This window comes from Balearica regulorum, chromosome 22 (assembly GCF_011004875.1).
Source record: "Balearica regulorum gibbericeps isolate bBalReg1 chromosome 22, bBalReg1.pri, whole genome shotgun sequence".
Lineage (NCBI taxonomy): Eukaryota > Metazoa > Chordata > Aves > Gruiformes > Gruidae > Balearica > Balearica regulorum.
The window spans coordinates 3,634,443-3,660,858 of record NC_046205.1 but is presented as its reverse complement, the minus strand read 5'-3'; the positions used below and the strand labels follow the sequence as shown (position 1 = coordinate 3,660,858).

At 55.5% G+C, this 26,416-nt stretch overlaps 1 protein-coding gene across 3 annotated transcripts in view; it reads left to right on the top strand.

Annotated features, from left to right (window-relative positions):
- Positions 1 to 8,369: 8,369 nt before the first annotated feature.
- The window catches only part of RUNX3 (RUNX family transcription factor 3), a 40,132-nt gene continuing 22,085 nt past the window's right edge, over positions 8,370 to 26,416 (top strand). For all 3 annotated transcript variants that reach the window (XR_012838664.1, XM_075773972.1, XM_075773971.1), the window contains exons 1-3: positions 8,370 to 8,980; positions 10,077 to 10,233; positions 15,178 to 15,282. Coding sequence is in view for 2 of the 3 variants with exons in the window: in XM_075773972.1 (XP_075630087.1) it covers positions 8,720 to 8,980; positions 10,077 to 10,233; positions 15,178 to 15,282 (523 nt within the window). In the remaining variant the exon portion in view is untranslated. The remainder of the gene's footprint in view (positions 8,981 to 10,076; positions 10,234 to 15,177; positions 15,283 to 26,416) is intronic.

Below are 26,416 nucleotides of genomic sequence, written 5' to 3'. Positions count from 1 at the left end.
GAGCTCATGCTGATGAGCGTGGGGCTGGGGGTTTGATGTAGGCGAGCAGGCGCAGTTCCCTTTCCAGGCTGCTGGAGATGGATGAGGAGCAAACAGTGACTTAACAGCCGTTCCTAAATAACATCGCGTTTGATTTGTCTGAGTTCATAGCCAGAAACCAGAAAAGTACCTTCTGTGTCGTTTTCAGCCTGTGACTAATTCCTCCAAGTTGGGGAGTTCGTTCTGTGCCTAAAGGGATGCGTAAGTGCTGGGTGAATTCCTAAGCTGAACCCCCTCGGGGACTTGTTTTCTGGAGCTACTCTGCAACCACCAGACTTATTGGTCAGGGATGTCAGGCAAACTCACATCAATGAGAGTCTTTACGGAAGGGCAAATAGGAAAGAAAATGTTTGCACCAGAAAAAATAATCCAAGGAAGGAGCAGAAGCAACGCAACCTGGAGCCCATCTAGTCACAGTGGCCCAACCGCAGCCCTGCTGTGAAATTGCATCGCCTGGAGTTATTCGTAGGAGTGAAAGTAGTGAATAATGGCAAAAAGCAAATGAACCTGGAAAAAATGGTGCAGGCCTGCAGGACAATTTGAAACTGGAACCAGAGGCTGGTTTTCTCAGAATTATTTTGCTGCAGGTGAGTCACTGACAGCACAGTTTGAGGTTGATCCTCACCGTTTCTCCCGGGGGTTGCCACGAAGTCTGGCAGACATGGTGGAAATCAGGGATTGATCGCATAGGGATGATAAACACCTTGCATGGGAAGAGCTGGTCCTTGCCCAGGACTTTATTTTTTGTGGAAAAGGGCCAATGTGTTGCATTGACAGAAATGTTTGGGGTGCGATCCCGCCACTGGCATTGCAAAAAGGCTGCCAGCCAGCCTGAACCTCGTCTCTATCTTCTGCCTGGAGCTGTAAGGTAGAGTTAATGAGCTGCGTTTGCCGGTGATTTCACGGGCAAGCTGCCTGAGGAGCAACCCAAGTGAGGTGGACCTGGGGTGATAACTGAATGCAGACATGCAGGATCTGCCCGCGGGGCTGAGCAGGCAGCTGCCTGCAGGCAAACACTGTGCTGCCGGCCATTTGCTCATCCTCCATGCCAAGCAGCATCGCAGTGGGCTGGAGAAAAGCGCTGCCAGCCTCCTGTTTGCATTTCTCCAGCTGTATGCAATGACACTCGGTGCAAACCTTGCAGCTTCCTTGGGCTCCATTGCTGCAGTTGGTCCTGTTCTTCCTGTCCCTGATCTCTGCCTTTAAATATCAGTTTTGGGGCCTTTTCCAAACCGTTCTCTTGCTGGAGAACAACTATCAGCCACCCTGCGCTGGCGCTGCTCTGCAAAGCTCATCTGCCTGCAGACAGGTGGGGATGAGAGACCCTCACGTGGATGAAAGTTGGTGGATTAGGCACATTTATAAACACCACATTTATAAAGCACCTCCTGTGATGTGCCTCCCTCCCAGGCCACCAGCTCTGCCTCCATCAGGGCTCAACCCAACCCAGGCAGGAGAAATGGGGTAACCTCCTCGGGGGGGGGAAGAGGAGGAAAGAATTGGGGGTGAGGCAGGAGGGGAGGAGATGTCCATGTCGGTGTCACTGCTGGCCACTGTGGTGTGGCTGTGGCTCTCCCCACGAGACATCGCAGGCTGAGGTTCGAGGGCGAAACTCTCCACCTCCAGCAAGAGGATATTGCAGGAAGGGCTTTGGAAATTTAGCAAAGCTGCCGCGAGGCATCTCCGCTACCCTGTGGTCAGCCGTCGTGAGATGGCACGGCCCCGTCGTCCTCTTCGGAGCAAGATGCAAACAATGCACGAAGCCACCGTGGAAAGCACGTCTGTGGGCTGCCTGCTTAAAGGGGTGTCCTGGGCTCTCGAATCATCAGGGTGCCATCGGGGTGACCGGGCTCGGTTGCCTTTGCAATGCTGATGTCTGGCAGGGAAGTTAAACAGATACAGTGTGTTTGCACTTGCCTGTAAAGCTGCTTTTGCTGAGCTGTGACCCTAAGATGCTCTATCAGACGTGAACCAAAATGGAAATTGGAGTTCCCTGTCTGACGCCCGCACCCGTCGCAGGCAGCTGCCAGCACCCTCCTGGGGGTAGGTGAGCACCCGTTTCTGCCCCCACATCCGAGGGCTATTTGCAGACCTCGCAGCCCTGAAGCGGCTAAACCTTTGGCTATGGTTTGCTAACAGCCAGGTGCCCCTCGCAGGCGAGCGTGCAGGAACGTGAGCGGTTCCCAGGGTTCACTTTCTCTCTCTTCACGTTTGACTTCCCCAAAGGGATCGCTCGGCAGCCGGAGCCCAGCTCAGCCTCGCTTCACCGCACCAGGGCTCGAGCACTTACCCCGACCGCCGTTTTGGTGTGTGGATGCAAGACCCTTCCCCAACAGTCCCTGCAGGGTCCCTGCTCCCTGCAAACCTCAGCGTAGCATGGGAGCACTGAGCACCCGTTTGATACCCAGCATCGCCCCAATATTTTGGGCCAGGCTGTAGGGACAGCAGCAAAAAAATGCTCTTTAGGAAACCCCATTGCACATTCAGCCGCTGTACGGGGACAGGAGGTCGATTTTCCCACCCCGCCAGGGATGGGGACGAGCGGTGGGGCAGTTTTGCCAATGCACAGCTATTTTCCGAGGCAAGAAACGGCTTTCTGCAGCCTTTTTGTGTTGCAAGAGTGCTTTGCTCAGCACGTGCAGCAGGATTTCCCTGTGCCCGAGCCCTCAGCGCTCTGCCTGGGAGCCCTTCCGTGACAAGCAATTCCTCTGAGCGCCTCTCCTCACAATTAGAAATCATATCATGTTTTTTTGCATCCACCCCGTCGTACTTTTCTCGTCATCATGTGCCTTTCGGTTCCTCTTTCCACCATCCAGACATTTCCCCTTTTTCTTTCCTTTGGAATTTTTTTTATTTCTCCCCCTGTCGCGTGTTGGGTTTTGAAGGGCTCAGCACCCCCCCGGGCTCCGGCAGCACGGCCGTGGGACAGGCGCTGCCCGGGGCCCCGGCGCTCAGTCCCTTCCCTCCTGGTTTCAGCTGTACTGGGCTCCAGGGAAGGTCTGTCCAGGGGTCCCAGGAGCCGCACGAAACGCTCACCACAGCTTCAACCATCTGCCTTCCAACGTGGGGAACAGACACATTGGAGAGGTCTCCACGCAAGAAGTGTCCTCATCCCCCCTAGAGCCTGGCACAAAGCGTCGCACCCCTCTAAAACTACTCCCAAACCCCCAAAGAGAGAGAAACTGCCATGAACTTGAATAGCTCTGAACAAAGCCCAATGTTTCCAGTTGTGTTATCCACCTTTGGGCATTTTTGGAGCAGATGGGATGTCCTTAGGTGCTCCATAACCTTTGCATGAATAGTTCCTTTTCTCTGCATAAGCACATTCTTAAAGGAGCGTTGGGCTTTCATTCTCCACTTAACTTCAACCGTCGTACTTCTCTGTTCACTTGTTTAAATCAAGCATAAAGCTCTAACTGTTCTTTGAATATTTATGACTAGTTTTTATCTCATGCCATGCATACAAAACATACTTGATTTCTTTCCTAAAAGTTTTTTCAAGTGCAAAGTTTTAAAAACATGTGGCTTTTATTGCAGGCAGGAATGAATAACAGCATTCCACCAGTAACCACATTAAATGGAACAGTAATATTCATATGCGTAAGGGCAAAAGCTGCCTTGTTTCCTATTTGCAGTTGAACTCTGAAATTAATTAAGGACTAAAAGGATCTGACAGTCATTAGGATCTTTTAAAAAGGAGTGGAAGTGGCAGATGGGACCCACGCTCCAAAAAGCTCGGCCGTGCTATCAATAGCACAGAGGATGTGAGCCCTGAACATGCTCCTCATTGTCGGGCTGTTGTGGGGAGAGGAGAATCGTGGTCCCGAACAATGAAGAATGGCACTTTCGTGACTTCAGAACCGCAGGATTCACGTCAATCGCACTCGTGTTCCTAAGTCACTTCGTAGCTTTTGAAAACCCCGTCTCATCCCGTTGGCACTGCACACGCTCGAGTATTTCTGCTGTGCCCAGAGTGCAGGGTGCCCACCAAAGGTGGGTGCTGGGGGAGCGGTGGGTCCCGGCTCCCCTCGTGCGCTGTTTAGCGAGGCGATAAATCCCCCGACGGCAGCGGCATCGCTCCTGATTCACCCCGATGCGTGCACTTGGGGGTCACCACTCTGGTCCCCAGGTGGCCGAGGATGCATGTGTGGGTGCACACGTGTGTGGCGTGTCTCCCTGGGGATGCTGACTTAAATGAGAATTGGTAATAAAATGCACTGGTATAAAATGGGGAGAACTGGGAGGACAAGCAAGCCCCAAAGCTGTAAGGGGAGTCTCTGGCGTGGCCTTTTGTAGTCATTCAAATGATGGTGAACGAAACCTGGCCCTGGGCAACCAGGTGGGAATCTGATACTGATTTTCCCTGGTGACAGCATTTCATGCCAGGATCTGAAACTCTTGCTAAAGTCTTCCTCCTCCTCCTCCTCTTGCTGTCCCAAGCAGGGATCCTGGGCACCAGGCACCAGGACTGCGTGTGCAGACAGCAAGGTGGATTTGGGCAGCCATGGCTCCCACGGGGTTAATGGATGTCCCGGCTCGGGATTTGATGTCAAGCTGCAGCCCTGGCCCTGGAAGCGGGTGCTGAGAAGGGTTTCCCCCACTGCGGGTATCGCCCAAGCCCGGGCGCAGCGGGCGCCGAGCAGAGCCCGGTGCAGCACTGCTGGAGTCGTCAACAGGCCAGTCTCGCAGCTGGTCCCTCGCCCAAGCGCAGGCTTCCCCCTGATTTATGTCTGGGGCAGCCACTGCCTTTTCTCCCCCACCCCTGGTTTCCCTTTATTTCTTCCCCTGAGCCCCACAGCTTCCTCCCGCAGGAACCTCTGCCTGCAGCGCCCGTAATTGCCCCATGGGAGCCCGTTTTAGCGGTGACACTCAGGGGTTAAAAATTGTCACCATCGTGCACCCCATTGGACCCAGCATCTGTTGTTTGATTTATGAATGAATAGCACGCTCCCTCCCTGCATGCTGCTCTCAGATCCCCTTCCCTTAACTACAAAATAGATCCAGACACCCGCATGGCCCTACTGAGCGCCGTGCTCCTGAGAGGTCTGAGGCAGAGTTTGCGATGAATTTTTAATAGAAAGCTTCCTATGAGCCACTGCGCTCACTTCCTCGCCGTCAAAATGAGTGGCTCTGCTGCTAAATAGCAGCTCAAATGAATTAAAAACTGCAGAGGAGCCTGTAAGGGAAGTAATCCCAGCAAGTAATGATTTAAAGAGCCGCTGACCTCCTTGCGATGCGAGCAGTAGCTTTTAAGTATTTGAAAAGAGGCCCATGCAAATCCTGGGTCTCATACTCTATTAACCTCCTCTAGAGTGCAGGGAGGGTGGCGGAGGAATAATCCCCACGTGTCGATGTCTCCTGGTTGGTGGAGGAACGGAGCAGTGTGAGATTTCTCCCCTTGGTTGCGACTCTGAATCCTGCTGTGCTGAAAAGGAAGGATAATTCAAATGAAATGTAATTCCCCCAAGGGCACGGTGCCACGGGTCCCTGTAGCTTTAGGACAGCTTGAACACCTCTTTGCAAAAATAGCTGCTGGGTTGCTTTGGTGGGCTCTGCACCTCCAGGGGTCACCAGCCAATTTGGGGTTGGGGGGAGCCTGTTTTGCCACCGCCCCGTGTTTTGGGTCTCCTTTTATATTGCTGCAAGTCGGCGACTGGCTTTGCACCCACGCAGCGGAGAAGCGGAGGGCCGTGCAATGGGTTGTAGGGGTGAGCCTGCATCCCTTCGTCCTCAAGTCAAGAGCAAGTCAGGGTGGGAGGGCAGAGGGTGCCAGGGTGGCTTTTGAGGAGGGAGGAGGACGTGCTACGCTGTGTGCCTGGGAATAGCCAGCATCGGGGACTGACTCGCAGTATTTTGGGGAGGTATTTGTACGTTGCTTTGAGGACACCGAGGTGATGTAGTTAGGTGCCCTCTCCAACAGGTTGCTCCCCGTATAAAAACGGTTTTGAGAAATTTGTGGATGGCAGGGCTGTGAGCGGCCACTGCTGGGACTGAACCCCCAATGGCTCCATGGGGGTTTGCAGGACGGGGCGGGCAGCCACGGCGGGGCTCTACCTGCCCGTGGGGGGGGGACACCCTCCGTGCACAGCTCCACGGCAACAGCTCCCGGGGCGGGGGGGTGACGAGGTGACACCCCCAGGGCTGCTCAGGGAGGCGGCTGGGGCAAAGGCGGGGTATCCCCGGGGGGTCGGTTCAGCAGCGGGAAGAGGCAGGAGCGGCACCGCCTTGCAGAGGGCCGGGGGGGTCTGAGAGGGGTGGGGTAGGGGGGCCCTGAGGGGGTGTGGGGGGCAGTGAGGGGGTGGGCGGGGGCCGTGAGGGGGTGGGGGGGGCAGTGGGGGGCTGTGTGGGGGCCCTGAGGGGGTGGGGTGGGCCGTGAGGGGGTGGGGGGGGCAGTGGGGGGGTGTGGGGGGCCGTGAGGGGGTGGGGGGGGCCGTGGGGGGGGGGGGCCGGGCCTCCCCATCGCGCCCGCCCCGTCGCGGAGCCGCCCCGCCGCCACGGCGGAACCTCGGCGCCAACTAGCGGCCGCGCGGCCGCACTGCAGCGCATGCGCATGCGCGGTGTGTGTCCGTCCCAGTTGCCCCCCCCCCCCCCCCCTCCCGGTGGGTACCGGGGCTGGGGGGTACCGAGGTGGGGACGTGTCGAGCCCCCGACAAACCCCGGCGCGGGGCGGCGGCAGCCCGGGCGCGGTAGGTCCTCCCCGCCCGCAGCTCTGCCTCCTGCTCCGGGTTTTGTGTGGGTCCCCCCCGCTGCCGAACGGGGGGCGAAAAATAGAACGAAACCCGGCGGCCGCTTTCACCTAAAAAGGGCAGGATTTCAGCGCCGGTAACTGCGGGAGACGGCCCGGCATGAGGGGCTGGTGGCCGCTCCCCCCGGGCCCCGCCACCCCCAGGGGCCGGTTGGGCTTGGATCTCCCCCCCGGCACCGGCTCGACGGACCCGGCTGCTCCCCGGGGGGCCGGCTCAGCCCCGGTTGTTAACGGGGCGCTGCAGCGAGGGACCCTCCTCTCATCTTAGTTGGAAAAAAAAATTTAAAAAAAAAAAAAATTATTTTGTTTTCTTTTGGACAAATACGGGGGGGTTGGGGGGTCTGGCGAGCAGCGGGACACGGAGCCCGGGCCGGGCTCGCCCCGCCGCACACTGCGGCTTGCGGAGGAAAATGTTTCATTAGTTTGCGGAGAGAGTTCAGGAAAAGGAGTTTACTTTTTTTTTTTTTTTTTTTTTGGGGGGGGGGTGTTGGGGTTTATTTTGGTTTGTTTTAAGGAAAATTGCATTTCGCACCGCGCACCGCCGAGCCGGCAACGCTGCGACCCGGCCGGCTCCGCTCCGACGGGCCGTCCCGGTCCCTGAACGTTATCGGCAGCGCTCAGGCGGAGCTCAGCCCCGCCGGGAAACAGCCGGGCAGTGCGGGCAAAGAAACCTCCGCCTCGACCCCCCGGTTCTGCCAACCCCCCGTCCCCCCCGTCCCCCCGCCCAGCCCCGCGGTTCGGTGTTTCCGCGGCCGGGGCACCGCGGGCAGCCGCGGAGCGGAGCGGAGCGAACCGCCGCCGTCGTTGTGTTCCCGCAGAACCGGTGGCTTCGCCACGAATTTTCTCGTCAACGATTCCGGACGGAGCCGCCGGCCCTGCCCGCAGCCGCAACACCGGGGGAGCTGCCGGGGGCGCCGGGCGCTGCGGGCACCCCGGGACCGCCGGAGATCGAGGAGGGGTTTATTTTTTTTTTGGGGGGGGAGGGAGGGCCGAAGGCGGAGATCGGGGAGCAAGCGGCTTTCAGCGCAGGCCGTAGGGCGAGCCGCCCCCGTCGGGGACGCGTGTCCCGGCGGTCCCCAGCGGTTCCCCCGCGGCCGCCGCTGCCCCCGTCCCGCCACGATGGAGCCACCGCCGGGGGCGCGGGCTGCGGCAGCGGGAGCGCTTCGCGGCGGGGAGGCGGCGGGGGGACGTGCTCTGTTCCCAGCCGTTCTGCACGGCGACGGCGGCGGCTCCGACCCCAAACCGGCCCCATCGCGCCCCAAAACCCTCCGCCGGCGGCGGCGGCGGCCAGAAGCCACCGGGGCCCCGACGTGCGCCCGCCCCGCCGGGCCAGCCCATGGGGGCGGGGCTACGCCCGGTTCCCCACAGACCACGCCCCCTTTGAACCTTGACCACGCCCCTTTCCGTTTTGGTCACGCCCCTTCGCCCCACAGAAGCCGGGTGGTGGGCGGGGAGAAGGACCCCCCACGGCCGCTCCATTGGCGGGGCGCCCCGTCCGTCAGGGCGCGGCCCGCCCCCCCCCCGGGGCCGGCAGTAAATACGGTACCGGACGGCGCGGCTGACACTTGGGAGCTGGTTTCGGGGCCGCCCGGCGGAGGGGACCCGCCTGCAGCCGAGGGTGCCCGGCCGCGACGTGGCTGTGCCGGGGCTCTGCGCCGCCTTTCTTCGGGCGGGGCGGACGGAACCGCAGCGAAACCGCCGGGGACGAGCCCCGGAGCCGGGCGGGAACGAACACCCCGCGCTGCTTTCCCTGCGCTGCCCCGCCGAGGACGGCGGTCTGCCGGGACGGAGCGAGGCAGCGCGGGGCCCGGCCGCCGCTGCCCCCGCCGCGTCCCGCCACCGAGCCCCGCCGCAGCCGAGCGGTGGGCACCGGGCCCCGCCGGGCCCCTTCTCGTACCCCCCGGCCGCGGCGGCTCCCTGACGCCCGCCGTTGTGATGCGTATTCCCGTAGACCCGAGCACCAGCAGGCGCTTCACACCCCCCTCCACAGCCTTCCCCTGCGGTAAGATGGGCGAGAACAGCGGGGCGCTGGGGGCCCCCGCACCGGGAGCCCGGGCTCGATCCGAGGTCCGCTCCGTCGTGGATGTACTGGCCGACCACGCCGGCGAGCTGGTGCGCACCGACAGCCCCAACTTCTTGTGCTCGGTGCTGCCGTCCCACTGGAGGTGCAACAAGACGCTGCCCGTCGCCTTCAAGGTAAGCCATGAGCTCCGGGGAGGGCTGCGGCCGGGCGGGTAGCCCCGGCGGCTCGGGGGGGACCGGCTCGGCTCCGGGCTTGCCCTCCGCCCCGACCCACTCGTCTCTTTCCCTCCGCCCCTTTCGCTTTAACTCGCTCCTGACATCACCTTCAAGGGAGCCCGGTTTATTATTTTTAATCAAGTCTCCGCATTGCCCCGCGGTCACAGCATCTTAGATATTCCGTACAGTTAGGAGCTCTCAGGCAACTTTGAAGTTTAATGAGAGTGGAGGTTAATTACCTTCCTGGGAGAGGGAGAGAGAGGCAGGGAAGGGAAGATCTAATCTGCAAGAAGAAAGTGTGGAGCTGAAGCACCCGCACCGGGCTGCGCTGCCCGGGCTCCCCGCGGCCGCCCGGCTCCGCTCCCGCGGGACGGGGGGACCCGACGGGGCACCCCCGGGCCGGGCATCCCCGCTGCGGCCCCCCCCCCGGGGGGCTGAGGCTTGGGGAAACGGGGCTGAGGCGAGGGAAGCAAAAAAATCAGCGGGAGGAGAGGTGGGGGGAGCCGGGCAGGACGGCGGCGGAGTCCCGGGGAGCTCGGCGGGGGCGTGTGTGTACGGCGGGGGGGGGGGGGGGGGGGGGTTGCAAACCGGGTTCCCCCGGCAGTCCCGGCGCTGGGAGCTCGGAGAGCTGCTCCCGGGGCTGGGGGGGGGACGGGGGGGGAACGGGGACGACCCTTCTCCACCAGCCGGGCGCAGATTCCGCGGCCGCGCAGCGCTGCCGGTTCCCCGCACTTCCCCCGGGCCGGGCGCAGAGCTCGGCAGCGCTTATTTTTTCGCCCCGAATCAAACAAAATAAAAGCACAATTCCCCAACCCCCCGGCGTGGCTGAGGGCGGCCCGACCCCCCCATTCCCCACCCTGTGGAAGCCCCTCGCTCCTTTTAACCTCCCCCCCCCCCTTTTTTTTTTTAAAGCTCATTTTCCCCTTCCGATTTGCCAGCTTTCCTCGGGGGTTCGGATTGCTTTTGGTTTTGGTTTTGGGGGGGGGGAAACCGTAGAGCAGGTTAATTCTGACCGCGGTTAATTTTAGCCTAAAATCCTCTCGTCCTGCCCTAGGTCGTAGCCCTCGGAGATGTGCCCGACGGGACGGTGGTCACGGTGATGGCAGGGAACGACGAAAATTACTCGGCGGAGCTCCGCAACGCCTCCGCCGTGATGAAAAACCAAGTAGCAAGATTTAACGACCTCAGATTTGTTGGGAGAAGCGGCAGGGGTAGGTACCAGCCGGGAAATGGTTGGCCTTTTTATTTAGCTTTTTCTAAGAGAGGGGAGGAAAAAAAAAAAAAAAAAAGGTTTAATTTTGTTCTATTTTATTTTAACGGTTTATTTCTTGCGGGCCGGTGGTTTCGTTGCTGCGGGAATGGGTTTGTCGTGTAGGGAGGAACCCCCCAGCCCCGAAGCGGTTCCCGAGTGGGCGATGGGAGGGATGCGGGAGGGATGCCGGGGGATGCGGGAGCAGCCCCGGCCGCCCCCCCGCAGCGGTTCTACCCCGCTCGTCGGGAAAGAACGGTGCAGGGGGAAAAAAACAAAAACAAAAAAACCCAAACCCAAAAAAACCAAAAAACCCCCAAACCAACCAAACCCCAAACAACCCCAAACCTCGTTGTAAAACCTCCGCGGTGGTGTAAGGCAGCCCCTCGCAGGTGCAGGGGCTGGCAGGCAGCCCCAGCCCAAATCCTCCCGAATTTACCTCATCCGCGGCGTGTCCGCAGGTGAATGTGCTCGGGGACAATAAACCCACCTGGCAGCTCGGTTTTAAACGGTGAGAATCGAGTGTTTAAAGTAAAATCATAATCCGGTGCTCGGCATGAAGGGAATGCAGCGGGTTGGGGTGCAGAAAGGCTCCTTTCGATTCGGAGGTGCGGGTGCAAGGCAGAGCTGTGGGTGGCTTTTTTTTTGGGGGGGGGGGGAAGATTGGCTCATTTTCTCCACGCTTGTTGCATGGAAAAGCAAGACAGAAATTTTACTGTCTGGCCGTAAAGGTTGGCTCTATCGTTTCGCCTTACACGGATCATGCTGCTGGCTTCTTTTTTTTTTTTTTTTTTAAAAAAAAAACCAAATCGTCAAGGAAATCAGACTGTGCCATCCCAGGAAAGTGAAATAAATCCCCTGAAAATATTGACCACCAGCGGGTGTTGCGGGGGAGAGCCCTGCCCCATCCCTTGCAACCGTATTGTACCTGAACTTCAAATAGTATAAATAGAATTTCAGCATTTCATCACCAATAAACACTGCAGATCGAAGCACTTAATTGTTCACTTAAACAAAAATCCGAATGCTATATGTTAATAGCCATATGCCAGCATTTTCTCAAAGGCTTCAAATGTATACACACAATGTCAGAGATATTTTGGCTTCTCTGCATTAATTAAAAGCAGTGATGTTAGGAATTATTTGCATGTAATAACTGTTTACTTGTTCCTCTTTATGAAACTTGAATAGTTTACATTCTTTCATACATTTCCTTTTTCCTGTTGGCTCCTTCTCCATGTTGCAGTTTCTTTAAAACTCTCCACTTAACTGGTTGCAGGTTGATGGATGGAAAATGTTTTTCTTTTATGAATTAAGTTTTCATTTCTGTAATCAATTATTCTCTTAGGCTCTTTTCTTTCTGGATTTTTTTTTTTAATCGTCCTTACACAAATTTCCAAACTGAATGCAACCCAATCTCAGCTTGACTCTTGAATTCATTATTAACTTTCCTCCTCTGCACTCCCAAACTCTGAGTTAACAGTAGTTTACAGTCTCAGAAAGCGTTTGGGTGAATATTCTCCTTCCTCGGGCAGAGTCCTGGCAAATACTCATTACAGCATTGAAACATCTCTGCTGCCTCTAACGGGCTTTGGAGCGAGGAACATAATTCAAGTGCCGATTTATATATATATATATATATATTTAAAATATATTCTTGTGGGATTAGGCTTTGTAATATTTGCAGAGAAATAACGCCATCAGGGTTCCCTGGGGCTGGCGTGAAGGCGGCACGGTGGGGTTTTCTCGCAGCGTGAAGTGTGTGTTTAGTTCCCCATGTACGGCCGTGCTTTCCCAGCAAGGGGCTCTTTCAGACCTATTTAGTGTGAAAAATCGTTTCTATTGAATTTTTATTCTGGGTGTCATACTTGCTTTCCCTTGTTTGGCTTAATCTTTGAAAGCCCGGTGCTGATTTCATTTATTCTGGCAGAAATCTGGATTCACTGCAAAATAGTTTGTTGGAGCAGGGCTGCGCGTAAATCCGATGCGTGGACGTGTGCATCTGTAAACACGCACAGTCTGCCTCCGTGAACAGCCCGTACGTGTGCCTGAGCTGCAGCAGCCCTGTAAAATCAGAGGCAGCAAGGCTCTTGTTTTGAAAACATGACTTGAAATAGTTCAGAAATGGGCATTTTTTAGTATTAACCTCTCTGGGATCATTCCCGGGCACTGTGAGTGGGGAAAAGCAGGTCCTTACACCCCCACCCCACCCCCAAATTACCATCTCCATGAGCAAGACAGAGGGAGGGGAGAAGGAGCAGTTTCCCCCTATGCTTTGCTCTTAAAAAAAAAAAAAAAAAGCCAAACAACTCTTTTGCTTAGATTGCACTGTGTAAAAAAAGAAAGCCAAGGCCAGTGGGGTGCTGCGATGCCCGCTGCGTCCCACCGCCTGCTCTCCCAGCCGGAATATCCCCCCGGAGCATCTCAGGGAGTCCTGGGTGCTCCCAAACCCACCCAGGAGCTGGGATCCTGCCCCGTGAACCGTGGCTGCCGCAGAGGTGCTGGGGCACGGTGGGAATGAGTAACCTCAGCCCGGCTTCCCGAGAAGGCGGGAAATGAGTAAAAAATGATGCTGAGTAATAATTGTCATTTTCGATTCATGGGAGGATTTTTGAAAGCTGTTAAGAGATGCAAAAATGGCCCGGCCGGCTCCACGCTGCGGCTGTCCTCCCTGGAGAGGTGTTCGTTTCTGCAGCGAGCAAGGGGGGAAACTGAAATGCAGGGAAATCATTTCACATGGAGTATGAAAAAATTAAAAATAATTAAAAAAAAAAAAAATCAGATGCAGTGAGTAGGGGAGCCGGGCACGGAGCTGCTGGGCTCAGCTCCTCGGGCGTGCGAGAGGGTTGTGTGTCTCACAAGCTGGATGCGTGCAAACCGAGAGGCTCCCTCCCCTTGCCTCTCCTCCCGTAGAATTTCCTAAATAATTGCTCTTAATAATCCTCATCCCCGCACTCTGGTTCTGCAAATCTTTTTGCCAACAAATACTCGGTGTTGGTTGTTTTTTTTACGTGGCCGTGCAGGCGCTCGGGAGCCTTCATGCTCCGCAGGCTGCGGCAGCGCGGCTCTTCCGTGCAGGTTGTCAGCGCAACCATTTCACCAAGGATTAAAATTGAACTTGAGAGGGTTAAAAAAAAAAAATAATAATAAAAAAAAAAAATCATTTTTGTGCAGAAAATGAGCTGAAGCTTTGTGCAGTGTTTAGTCCTGTTTTGAAAGCTGAGGCAGGGCACGGACTGATGCTTGCTGTTTGCTTTAAAGCCAGCGTTTCTCCCCCTGACGCTCCCGTAGAGAAACTCTCCCACCTGGGATAATTGCAGGATGTTCTCCAGAGGAGATAATTTCATTTTTCCGTTTATTCTTTCTTCCTTCTAGCTGTATAAATACTGTTTTGTTTTGCCATGTATATTCTCAAGTCCAACCCTGTAGATAGATGATGGTCGGGATCTGAAAACCCCTAATTTCCTTAGGGGAAAAGGAGGTGGTTTTCTTACTGCATTTATTTGTGAAATAAAGGCTGGAGGGAGCTACGGGCTATTGCACGGGCATTTCCAGCCTGATTCCTGCTGGGGTTTATACCTCTGAAATACTCGATACCTTTGAAATCCCACAGCGATCGCTCTTGGGAGGGGTTGGTTAAAGCGGTTTGCTCCCTTGCGTGTGCAAACTCTCCCCTTTGCCCAAGGGACTCCCGATCCCGGGGAGGCTGCGGGAGAGCGGAGGCTACACGCCGGGTGCCACGGGAGGGGGTGTCCGCTCTCCCGCAGCCTCCCCGTCGGCTGGGCATCGAGTGCGCGGTGGCAGCCGGGATCGGGCAAGGAGAGGGCAGAGGTCCGGGATGGGGATGCTGAGGCTGCAGGAGGTGAATGGGAGTGGGGTGGGTGCTGGGGGGGGGGTGTCGGTGTCAGGGTGGCATGTGGGTGCAGGGGTGATGACGCGCTCCGCGACGCTTAAAGTGTTTGTGGGCTGCGGATGGAAACCTGTTCTGCTGGAGCAAGGGGTCAGTCACTATCGTGTTCTTGCAAAATTAGGTCCCAAGAGATTTTCACTACTTTACCCTTTTTAAAAAATTATTACTTTTTTTTTTAAAAAAGGTGACAAACTCGGTGCTTCAGAAGCATCCCTCAAAGCTCCCTCTTGGAGCAGAGGCTTCCTGCTCTTTGGTGTGGGCTGGGAGAGGGGCACAGTCCCCGCAGCCAGCGGGGCCACCTGTCCGGTGGCCACTTCTGGTGGCCAAAGCCGGCTGGATTCAGTTCCCATTTTGCAGTTTCCAACTTCTGGCCCTGGCCCCACCGTACGTGAGCCGTGGGTGCCTGCACGGCCGAGAGCCTGGCGCAGCTCCCCTCCAAACATGCCCACGTAGTGGCCAAAGCCACCAGGTTTCCCCAGCAAATGGCAGCACCCATCTCCTGCAGACTGATGCCGTCTCACCGCCTTGCTCCCTCAGGAGCATCCCATGGGTGCCAGGACCCAAATCCGTCCCTTGCGGAGGGGGTCCTGCGTCCAGTGCCACGTTTCAGGGCTGGATTCCCATGGGAAAAGGGGAAGTATCTGAGGGGGAAGGCACTGGGATGCTGCTGTGGGTGGAGGGGTCGATGCGGGGACAGGGCAGGGGAGAGGGGCAGCAAGTGACTTTTCCATCCAGGAAGGTCCTGGCTCCCGCTCTGAACCGGGTCCAAGCCTCTCTCTGCTGCAGCCAGCTGAAGCCCAGCGGGAGCCGGCCGAACTTTGTGTCTCGGCAATAATGTCTCATAAAATTAAATGTTGTGTGTGCTGGAGTTCGGTGGATGTGGATATTTGTGTCTGAGCTTGCTCCAGCAGGAACCTTTTGCTCCCACAAGAGCTGAACCCACATGAATATCCTCATTTCTCTTACTTTTTTTTATTATTTTCTCGCCCCCCTTAGGAAAAAGCTTTACCCTGACGATCACTGTGTTCACCAACCCCACCCAAGTCGCTACCTATCACCGAGCCATTAAAGTGACTGTAGACGGACCCCGGGAGCCACGAAGTAAGTGATGTGTTTTATTTGGCAGCCACCGAGAAGCGCGGGGATGGAGGGGGGAGGTTTGCAGGGGGCCGAGCTCTCCGTGACCGAAGGATGCCAGGATCCCTCTGCGGCCGGGCAAAGCCAGCCGGGGCAAGGCACCGTTTGCGGAGGTAACGAGACGGCGTTGGTGTGGCCGAGCGAGCCCCAGGAGCTGCGGCGGGCACGGCTTGGCTGCTTTTATTTTATTTTTTCTGCACAGCAGAGCATGGCCTGTGTCCCTGCTTCTAGCTTGCTCCGACCTTGCTCCGTATCCTGTGGCGGAGGGAAAGGTTTTATAGCTCCAGTCCTCACGGCGGTTGGGACACGGGGAAAATGCTTTGGGCTTAGACAGCAAAAATACAGAAGACTGAAATCTGGAGGTGCGCAGGGCATTTCTGGGGGGGGTTACAAAGCCGGAGGTGCTGTGCCCGGCTTCGGAGGCTGACTTGCTGATTATTACACTAAAAATGTTTGCAGGTTCCTTCTGCACTGTGCTTGTATTTGCCTGTCTGTCCGCATGAGCCCAAAAGAGCTCGGTGAACACCTTCCCCTTTTGGTTAGCGGTGGTTTCGCTTTTGGGTTGTCAAAGGCTCCGGCTGGCAGCGGCCGGGGGCTGCGTTGCTCGAGAAAACCAAAGAGACGATTCAACCACAGAAACGTCTTTTTGTTTTGATCGGGTCGGCTCCCTTGGATGCAGGACGGTGCCTCTTGGTTGAGGGTGGCTCTTTGCAAAGGCGGCCGCGAACCCACCTCGCTGGGTTGGTTTTCGGTGTCGGGCTGGTTTGAGCTCACCTTGGCATCTTCCGTGATCCCAGGAGTGTGGGGAAATGCTCCGGTGCGGTCGGCCGGAGGAGTTTCCTTCTACCACGAGTATTATTTGCTCTGTGGGACCCCCTGTGCGGTGGAACCTCATCCCCAGGGCCCCCGTCTCCGGCTTTTTGCTCCGGCTTTGCCTTCCTGCTCGCTCAGCACCACCCCGGGGACTATAAAGCAGAGTTTGTTCCCTTTGCGTGTAAAGCTGTCAGTGCCCAAATTGAAGGGAAACGGTTTGATCCTTCTAAATATGCTTTAGAAAATATTTTCTGTTGATGCTGTCGTTGGGCCATCGGGGCCCCTTGATGTCAGGCCAGGTGGAGGCTGTTACCTCGGCGAGGGGGGTTTTTTTTATTTGCATCGGGGTTTGTTGGATTTTGTTCCCCCTGGATTTTTATTTTGGGGCGTGAGAGGCTTTACGGGAGCTTTTGCTTTTTGCAAAGCCGGCATGCAGGCGATGCAACGCTGTCGGTTTTTCTCTTAAGCCAGAAACACAAGGCAGGTCCCTGTTGTGGGGCTGCTGCGGCGAGCAAACGTTGGGTCGTGGTGGGTGCCGCAGCTGCCCGGAATGGGCTCAGCCTGGGGCTGGGAGGCGAAAGCAGGCAGGGTTTGGGCAGGGAAAATTTCACAACTCTTCCAGGTCAGGAATAGAAACCAAGTCTCCTGACTCCTGGCTCAGCCCCTTATCTGCTGCATCAGATCGCCTTTCTAATAATAATAATAATCAGGAATACATAAATAATAATACAAGGCGAGATAGTTACTACTCTTAGCGTTTGGTTTGCTCTGACTTCACCCATAGCCAGCGCTCGCCAAACCCCCACTGAATCATACCTGCTCCTCCTGAATTTCAACAGCTCGGCCGATCGCTCCCGATCTTTAATTTAAATTTTCTTGATACAGAGGCGAAAGCTTCGTAGCCAGGTGGGGAGCTGGGGCGCTGAGCCGTAGGCATGCCCGCCCTGCGCTGTTTGGGTTGGGGCCGTGCCTTCGTTTGGCACGATTAGGCAAAACCGGAGGATGGAGCGGCTTGCCCTGGCTCTGGCTTGGCGTGCCCGAGGGATGCCCTCCCTGGGACGCTGTCCCAGGCTGCAAGGTCAGCAGTTTTCTGCCTTTTTTTTTCTTTTCTTTTCTTTTTTTCTGATTTGTGGACCTCAGTATGTTTGTGCTGGTGTAGGCTCCTTAAAGAGGTCTGTGGTGTTTATTTGCTGTTTATGTCCTTGCCTTGTGTGGACCCTGAAGGTCAATCTCTTCCCCAGCCCGTAAATTGTCAATCTAAGGAGTTTAGACCCAAGTAGTGTTGTTTTGTTTGTTTTTAATTTTTTCAGATGAGCATAGATTTGTTGGCAGTAAAGGTCATATTTTAATTCCCAATTTGACCCTGGGGATTAAATTCATCATTGATGAAAATCAGGTCTTGCAATGGAAGGGAAAAAAAAAAAAAACCTGAAATTAAAACAAATACCCTTAGTCCTTCCCTCCCTGCAGTCCTCTGCAGAAACCCTTGGTGTGGAAATAGTGGCTGCAAAATGATCCGGGCTCATTCGTGGAAACCCAGCGGTGTTTTCCCAGTTAACTTACCACTGGGTGGCTCTCCGGCATAGCACCCCTCGGTGCGCCGGCACCCCCGGAGCTCACCGGCTGGCAGCCGGAGCCGGTAAAGCCCCGGTAATATCCACCTTTGGCCAAAGACGATGGCTCACGCTGCCCTCCCCTGCTTGGCTTTGGGAGGTGAGAGCTGCCAGCAGGAATTGCAATTTTTTATGTCTTTATATATACTTTTTTTTTTACTTATATATATGTAAATACGTGTGTGTGTGTATATGTGCGTAAAAATTATATGTATTTTTTCCCCTTCTTGGCTGCAGTGTTGCAAATGAGTGGGACACGGTGTGTGTTGGCTCCTGTTGTGCAGGATCGGTGGTGGCCGGGGCTGGGGAGGGGCTGGTGTGAGCGGGCAGAAAAGCACCCGTAATGTGGAAAGAATTGCCCATTTGTCTTGGTATCCTGGGAAAGCCCTGGGCATCATCTTCTCAGATGCGGCAAAATTCTTCCAGCAAATGTTCTCGTGGGGTTTTTGGGTCAAACGCGGCTGGGCTCCACGCCCCACCTCTGAGCATCCCATTCATCTTCCACCCCTGCCCCATCGCTTCATCTCAGCCCTTGAGCGACTCTTTTAACTAAAGCTGCGCCCAGAAAAACTTCTGAGGAGTTTGAAATCGAGTCGAGATGAGTGAGAAATCGCAGGGAAGCGGGTGACAACCGGAGCCCCTCGCGGGGCCGGGGGACGAAGCCTGGATGGGGGGGACCAGGAGAGGAGGACCGCGGGGCTGAAGATGCCCAAGCGGGCTCGGTTGAAGGACCCGCAGCAAAGCGAGGAGCAGCGCCGGGGCGTGCGTGGGGCTGAGAACGGCCGTGGCTTTGGCCAAGCCACCGTCTCGGCTGCTTCGCTGCAGTCCCCAAGCATCCCCTGCAAAGCCATCACACAGGCTCCCTCCAAGTGCCCCGCTTACTCTGAGATTCTTTATTTTTATTTTTTTTTCCTTGTGCCCAGGCTCCTTCTGGGTTAGATCTGGAGAGAAAAAGGACATTTTTTCAAGTTGACACCTTAGCGCTAAACAAATGGCGCAGCGGGTGCCAAGTGTTGACATACTTTGTGCAAACAGGAAGTAATAAAATATTTGAACTTCCTGTGGAATTTCCTTCTTTTTTTTCCCCCCTTCTCTGCAACTCTTTATTTAGCAAGAGCCCGACTCGGCCGAGCTGCAGCCCTGGCGCAAAGCTCTCTTGCATCCACAGCTGCTTGCAAAATAATCCACAAGAGGCAGAACATGGAAAAATGGATAGCTGGAAGCTATACGGGGATGTTTAGTCTGTTCCTGGGTAAATGGGAGCATCTCCAGGGCCTCCCCCATCACACCCACCTGCTGGCTGCCTTCCCTTTCCCTTCCTTTTCCCTTCCCTTTCCTTTTCCCTCCCACTGCTGTCACTTTTGCTCACCTCTCAGCTCCTCCTTGCAGCACCAGCCCCTCCTTGCCCATCTCCTGGGAACTCTTGTGCAAACTCCTTTTTTTCCCTTTTTTTCCTTTAAATGCCCCCCTGCCCTTTGACTTTTTTTTTTTTCTCCTCGCTGCCATTCAGTCTTTCTTAACCTCTCTTCCCCCCTTTCTAAATCTCCTTTGCCCTTAACCCCTTGTTTCTGATTTCCACCCCATCCCTGCTGTCCTGGCCACCATGTCCAGGAGGAAAGGGTGACCAAGAGGACTTGATTCCCCGACCATAACCCTTACGGGGAAGCACAGCTGTACCCAGCCGTGCTCGCCCGGGGTAAAAGCCATCCCTCTGGTTGTGAGCGTGCACAGAGCCCTGTGTGCCCGTGCTGGGGAGGTGAGAAGGAGGTGCAAGGATGTGCGGAGCCGTCTCTGCTTGTAAGGGGAGGGCTTGGACCGCTTTGAGTGTAAAGTTGCTTTCTGAGGTTTAATGCTGCGGAAGTTTGGGTGAATGGAGCTGGTTTTCTTCCCTCAGCAAAGAAGGCAAGTAGAGGGGGAAGCAGGATGCTGGAGCGAGGCGTTGGGGGTGCAGCCCTTGCCCAGTGGTGCGGAACTCCCCGCTCTTACATTGCAGTTTAATTTTCTCCTGCCCTGGGCTGGATGATGCAATGGAGGGTGAAGAAGGGAGGGTTGTAGCTTGGGTTTCCACACCTGAAGAGTGAGGGGCAGGAGGGTCCCCGTGTGTCCCCCCTTGTTGTCCTCTTGGTCACAGCAGCAGTGCAAATGCTCATGGAGGTGCCGGTGATGGTTGTTGGTGTCCCCTGCTCTGCTCATTTTGGGTGTGTATGTCAGAGATTCGGTATTTTCAATTGTGTTCCCCACTCGGTGGGACCACAGTGAACACCAGGAGCGTGTCCCTATGCTGCAGCATGGAGCAGAAGGGGGCTTGTTGTTGGGCTCCCCCCCACCAGGCAAGAACATTTCATATCCCCTCTCCATCGTGTCCCTGCAGGGTTTTTCTGGCTGGGCCCCATCCTGCACAGGCACAAGTCCCCTCTGTGGCCGCTTTCCTTGCCGGAAGGCTCCTTCCCCCCGTGTCCGTGGGGAGGGAGTGATGGGGCCATGGCAGGAGCACTGTCACCCCGGAGGAGACGGTGCAGCGGCCGCTGCTCTGGTTAACCCCAGCACCCGTTCCCCTCTTGCACGGCACGTAGCCGGTGGGTAGAAAGGCTTCTCACCTCCCACAGCTCTGAGTAGTTTCCAAGAACCTCTGCTTTTTGCTTTCGTGTTTTCGAGAGCTTCAGCTGGGTGAGGGCTTCCCTCCCCACCTGCCCCCTGTGCACGATGTCAGCCTGAGCCATAGCCTGGCCCCGTGCTCTCAGGTGGGAAACGAAGAGTTTGGGATCTGCAGAGGGTGGAAACCCCCGTTGTCAGTGCCTGTGCAAAGGTGTTAGTGGCATCTGTGTCCCCAGGGTGCTGGCGGTTGGTGGGTGCAAGGCTGTGACTTGGGTGCTGGCTGCCCTTGAGCATCCCCTGCATTGGGGGGGCTCTTGGCTTCAAGGACAGGGCAAAAAAAGGCAAAAAAAAAAAAAAAAAGGGGAGGGGGAAAGTTTGACTGTGAAAGGGGGAAAATCCTGTCTGTAAATCCAGCCTGAAGAGGCTTTGCCACTGTTAGCAGTGGGGTGCTGGGGTGGCTGCAGGAGGAGGGTGCCCGTGGCCCCCGCTGTATCAGCACTTACTGGGGATGACACGTACCTCGCTGTGGCTTCTCTATCCATCTCAAAGCTGTGCTGATAAAAGCAGCGCCCTGAACCACCCTGTCCTGCATGGGACCCACCAGCCCAGACACACCTCGGCACCGCTGCCCACACCCCTGTATCTCACTGCCTCCATCTCGGTTCTCATCCCACGCCCAGCGTCTCGCTGGCCCCGGCTCCCCGAACCCCAACGCGTCCACAAACCACCCTGAAAAAACCTTTCTCACTTTTTTTTTTTTTTTTTAAAACTTAAGGTGCATCTGAAACCATTTTTCTTGAGATTTGAGGGGTCTGTGCTGTGGGGTTTTTCCTTTTTTTTTTTTTATTCCTAGCGGATACTCCAGTTTAAGGCTGAGAGAGAAAAAGGATGTGCAGGACCGCGCTAGTGAGGCAAGCAACCCCCCCCCCCCCCTACTTTCCCCATCCTTTGTGGCTGTAGATGAGTCTGAGATTTACTACTAGAAATAGCAAAACTGAAACTCGTTTCACTCAGGGAAGGGAAAAGAGGTGCAATATTGCACCCCATTTATCAGAATAAGCTCTGTAGAGGCCCCGGTACGATGCTAACAACTAGAAATCACCAGGCATCCCCTATAAGATGGTGCTGCCCTAATTTGAGCCTCCCATCCCGCCCGATTTGACCCACAGATTTTCGGCAGCGGGGTGGGAGTCCGAGCACCCGGGGTTTGTGTTCACCGCGGGCTGCGGTGGGAAGCTTCGGTGCTTGAATTCGCACGGAGTCGGTGCCTCTGCACCGGGCTTGACCCCTCTCCCCCCCGGCCCCAAACCAGCTCTGCTCCCCTACACCCCCCGAGCGCGGAGGGAATGTATTTATTTGCAGGCAAAGGCAGCTTGCCCGGAGCCGAGGCCGTGCCGTGGCTGGGTGAGGCCGAAGAGCTGAGTCAGCCCCTCCGCGCTCGCTGGCACTGGGCTCAGATTTGGGGGGTTTCGGCAGTGAGAGCTTCCCCGTGGCGCGACTTTCCAGGCTCCTGTTTGTTTTTGCTGGGGTACAGCAGCCCTGTGCAGACTTGATTCCTATAGAGGTATCGTATTTTCATGCCATAATGGCTTAAATGCCATCAAAAGTACAAAATTATGTGTTTAATATATTGCAGAGTTGGTTATTTCCTTGCTAAGTTTTGGGTTGTAATGTCTAATGGTTTCTGGCGAGATTTCTGACTCCTTGGTAATCGCTTGTAACAAAGAACATCTCTTTAGAGCTTCCCTCATTTGCACTGTTTTGGGGGAAAAAAGAGAGAGAAAGACGAAGCAGAAAAGTTCCCGTTAACCTTTGAGAAAAGTGACCGATCCAAGGAATCACCCATCACATCCTGGCCCTGCCAGACACTGTGCTTCACGGAAGGGACATTGGGAAAGGCAGAGCTGCTGTCATTTGCCCCCCAGCCCGGTGGGATTTTGGCCAGCCCGTCTCGGGATGCTTTGTCGCATGGACCTGTGCTGCCGGGGAGGGGGGGGTTGTGTAAATCCACGCCGTGCTTCCTCCACATGGAGGGGGGAAAAAAAAAAGTTGTCTCATGGTTTTGTTATGATTGGAAGTAACTTTGAGAGGAGACGGGGACCTGGAAGAACTCTGCGGGGCTCGGATGCGCTGTGGGGAGGCTTGGGGCGATGCATCGTGGTCCTCTGGTAGCCAGCTCCGTGAATCTGGATGGTGAAATAAAATCTGTAGCTCTCCCGTTCCTGGGACGTGGGGGAATCGGGACCTACCGAGTGGCAGACACGGGCGCGGGTCAGTGAGGGACAGTCTGAAATAGCTGAGGATGAAGAAGAGGGAGTGGGGGGGTCGGACGGGGTTACAGGATGGGAGCCAAAGAGGAGCAAGGACAAAATGATCCCCTGTTGCCATATTCCTACGGGTCCTTTTGGGACCCCGCGGTCTGCAGTGTCCCCAAGGCAGTGACACCCCGTGTTTGCTGCACCTTTTACCCTCGGAGATCTGATACAGCTTTGGCAAGTGCTCGGAGAAGAGATAATAAATTATTAGAGGGTCTTGTGCTTCTCAGAAGCTCGACTGGAGACCCGGGACGGGGGCTGCGTCGTGCCAGTATTGTACGATTTTAGATCTTTGTCTTGGCAAAAAGGCTTCCTTCTGGGGATGCGTAAAATTTGAACTTGAGATGTTTCTGTAATTAAAAGCAGGCTCAGTGCTGAAGTGCTCCTGTGGGGTGATAGTTTTGGGTATTATTAGGGTCTTTTGTTTTATTCCCCTGCTTGTCCTTAGCTAGATATAAATACACAGACATTTCCCAGTTTGTCCGGGAATTAGAAAAAAAAAAAAAAAAGGAAAAAAGAAAAAAAAAAGGAAATGGTGAAGAAAAAGGAAAAATAAGAAAAGAAAAAAGACAACTGATTCAATCAAACCAACAAGATAATTTAAATAAGTAAATGACCTTGCCACGTCCTGGACAGTTATTTGTCGATGTAAACTTGCTAGAATTTCTCTTAATTTCAAATACGATGCTTAAAATACACAGATTTCTCACTTCTCAAGACCTCTCCCCTTCCCGGAGAGGAAGAGGAGGAAATCCTGAGTGACACTTTCTCACCTGGGATGGGGTACGTGCACAGACAGTGCCCAAGAGCCCCGGCTGCCCCGCGCCTCCTGCACAGAGACCGTCCAGCTCCATCCCACCCTTCCCTGTCCTGTTTGTTCTTTGGAGACAAATGAAAAGCAAACGCTGGCCGGGGCAAGGGGCTGGGAGGATGGCACGGCATCGGTGCCATCACTGCACGCCCCATCATGCAGCTCGAGCCGGGCACGACGAAGCGCCCGCTCTCCCTTCCGTCGGCCAGATCCCATAAAAACCTCCCTAACGCCCCATTAACCGCGGCTTTGCAGCGAGCGGCCGGGCAGGAGGCAAAGTTCGAGGTCAAACCCGCATCTCTCGGAGCACGGAGGAGACCCGCGCGTGGTGGGGCAGCAGCTGGCCCCGGGGTAGGGAGGGATGAGGAGACGCCGGCGCGAGGCTCGGGGCTCCCGAGTTCATGCAGGAGCCCTTGCAAATCGGTACTTGCTGCGCAGGAGGGTTTCTCTGTTTGTATTTCCATCGCTAATGTGTTTTGATCCCAGCGGGGAAATTTGCACCCTTTGGTATCTGCCGAGACCGTCCAGGGCATTGTTTTCTTGCAGAGGCAGTTCGGGGACCGCTGTTGATACATGCATCGCAAGCAATTATGTTAAACTACCTCCTCCTCTAATTTCTTATAGGCACTGCTACCCAGTTAACCCCTTCGGGGTCCAATCCTGCAGAGACGAGGCGAGGGGGAGTCAGGGCTCATCTCTGGGGCTTGGATAAAAGTCCCTTGGGGAGGAAGGCAGCCCTCCGAGGGCCGGGCTGTGCAAGACCCCCAGCCCCATGTGAGACCCGTTCGCCCCTCGGCAAGGTATGGGGATGCCCGGTTGCCGGGGGGGGGGGTGCTTGCGGAGTGTGCCCCCGGGAATGCAGAGCGGGGACGGAGGTTGCCCAGCTGTGCTCGAAGTGATGGGTTTGCATCGCCTGGGCCTTTGGTGCTGCAGCTTCAGGCTGTAATCCCGGCCTCAAAAGAAGTATTAATAGAGCAACCGAAATTATATGGGCTCCAGTAAATTCACTCCTCTAATTATTTGCCACATATAGTAAACTCCACTTCTCCTTTTATAATCATCTGGTGCATAATAACTTCAAAATTATCAATATTTTTGAAACGAAGCAGTATTGGGAGTCAGAACAGGGAAATTATTTTTGCTCGCATCGTACAATGAAATCTTTGTTGAAATTGGTTGCAACACCTCCTGGTTTTGAAAGCTTTGGGAAAACCCCAGGGCACGATTCTCAGCTGGGGTGGAAGAGGCATACCTGCCCCTGCTCTGGCTTTGAAAATAAATCAGAATCAGAGAAGCGGGCATTGGCGGTGTATTTGGAAGAGATTAAACTGGAGCAAAAGGATCCTCTGGTGGATGGGGGTTGTTTGGAGAATTAAGTTTCATTGAAGGCTTCTTCCAGAAAGATGTCAGCGGTGTTTTGATGCCGGACGCGGGTTGTGCCAGGTGCTGTATGAATAAATAGCAAAATAAATTCCTGCGGGATCCAGCGGCGTGGCCCGAGCAGAGCTGTGCGAAGGGATGAGCAGGTTGAGCTGGGTGACGGGATGCGTCGACACTAAAACGGAGTTATTTGTGAGCATTGCGGCGAGGATGTTGGTGAGCTTCACTCCTTCGCAAAGGAGCGGTGTTTTGCCCCGTGCCTCAGTTTACCCATTTGTAAAGCGGGCAGCGGGTGACGTGGGAGCGTCGCACGTACGCGGAGGCTGTCGTCGGTGAGGATTTATCATGCTGTAGCTGGGACCGCATGTTGCAGGATTATTAATGCAATGCGGCCCCGGTTCCCTTGGGCAGGATTTGCGAGCTCAGGAGGACAGTGTGAAGGGTCACGGATTGGAAAAGAGAAAAAAAAAAAGTCAATGCTAAAAGGCGAGTTTCTTTTCAGGGAAGACACCAGCTAAAGGACCAGAACTATCAAATAAAACCACAAGATCACATCAGATGTCAGGGCAGGACACATCTCGTTTCTCCCTCTCGAAAGGGCTTATCAGCACAACCAATCACTTTAATGATGTGGCGGAGGGAGGAAGAAGATTTGACTCAGAGTGAGATGAAATTTAGTTCCTAAGACCCTTCTCTTCCGCTGCCAGAGACCAGTCACCTGTTCTCTGGCAATCACCCAGAGATAAATCATATCCTGCAGCGGAAGGTGCTTAGACATGAGTTTGCATTATTTTATCTTACTCTTTCCAGTGAATCTTTGCACTATAGTGAGAGAGGAGGGAGGGAAGAAGAGGGACCCAGCGAGCGGAGAGCAGCTCCGGCGCCCATCTAATCCTCCGAGCCCTCGAACGGAGGACGATGGCAGCGGGAAGGTGCCGAGCAGCCGAGCCCCATGCTGCCGTGCTATTGCGCACGGAGGTTCCTAGCCAAGCACACCCCGAAACTGTGTGCGGGAGCAGGCAGCGGCTCAGCAGCCCCGTGCTGCCTGCAGCCGCGGAGCCCAGCGCAGTCCCCCTGCCTGCGGTTAGCCCGCGCACAGCTCTGCTTTTTTGGCTTTAGAGGAGCAGCGTTGCAGAGAGGATTAAGGGTGCTGTGCAGGTAGCGTTGCTCCGGGGCTCTCGCTTACAGCGTTGCGTTGTGTGCGCTGGCAAAGCTCGGCAGGAGCTGTAATTATCCGACATACCAGGCAGTCTCTGGAGATGGAGCTTGGAGCTCAGTCCTGGGATCGGGGGATATTAACATTCAAATGTCAGGGCTCGGCTCCAGCTCTGTCCTAGGGCAAAGGGGAAACCCAGCACTCAGCACCCTCAAACCTTGGGAAAGTTTGGGTCTGATCTGGGTTGAGCTGTGTTACTGAGAGCGCAGGACCGGCTGGCAAAATGCTGCTATATCCAGTCGGCTGCCGCGTGGCCCCGCAGCGTCAGATGCGTCTCTCATCCATTAGCTGCACCACGGCACATTCCTTGCACAGGTCTGAACCCAGCCAGTGGTCCTCCCCATCCCGGGCAGAG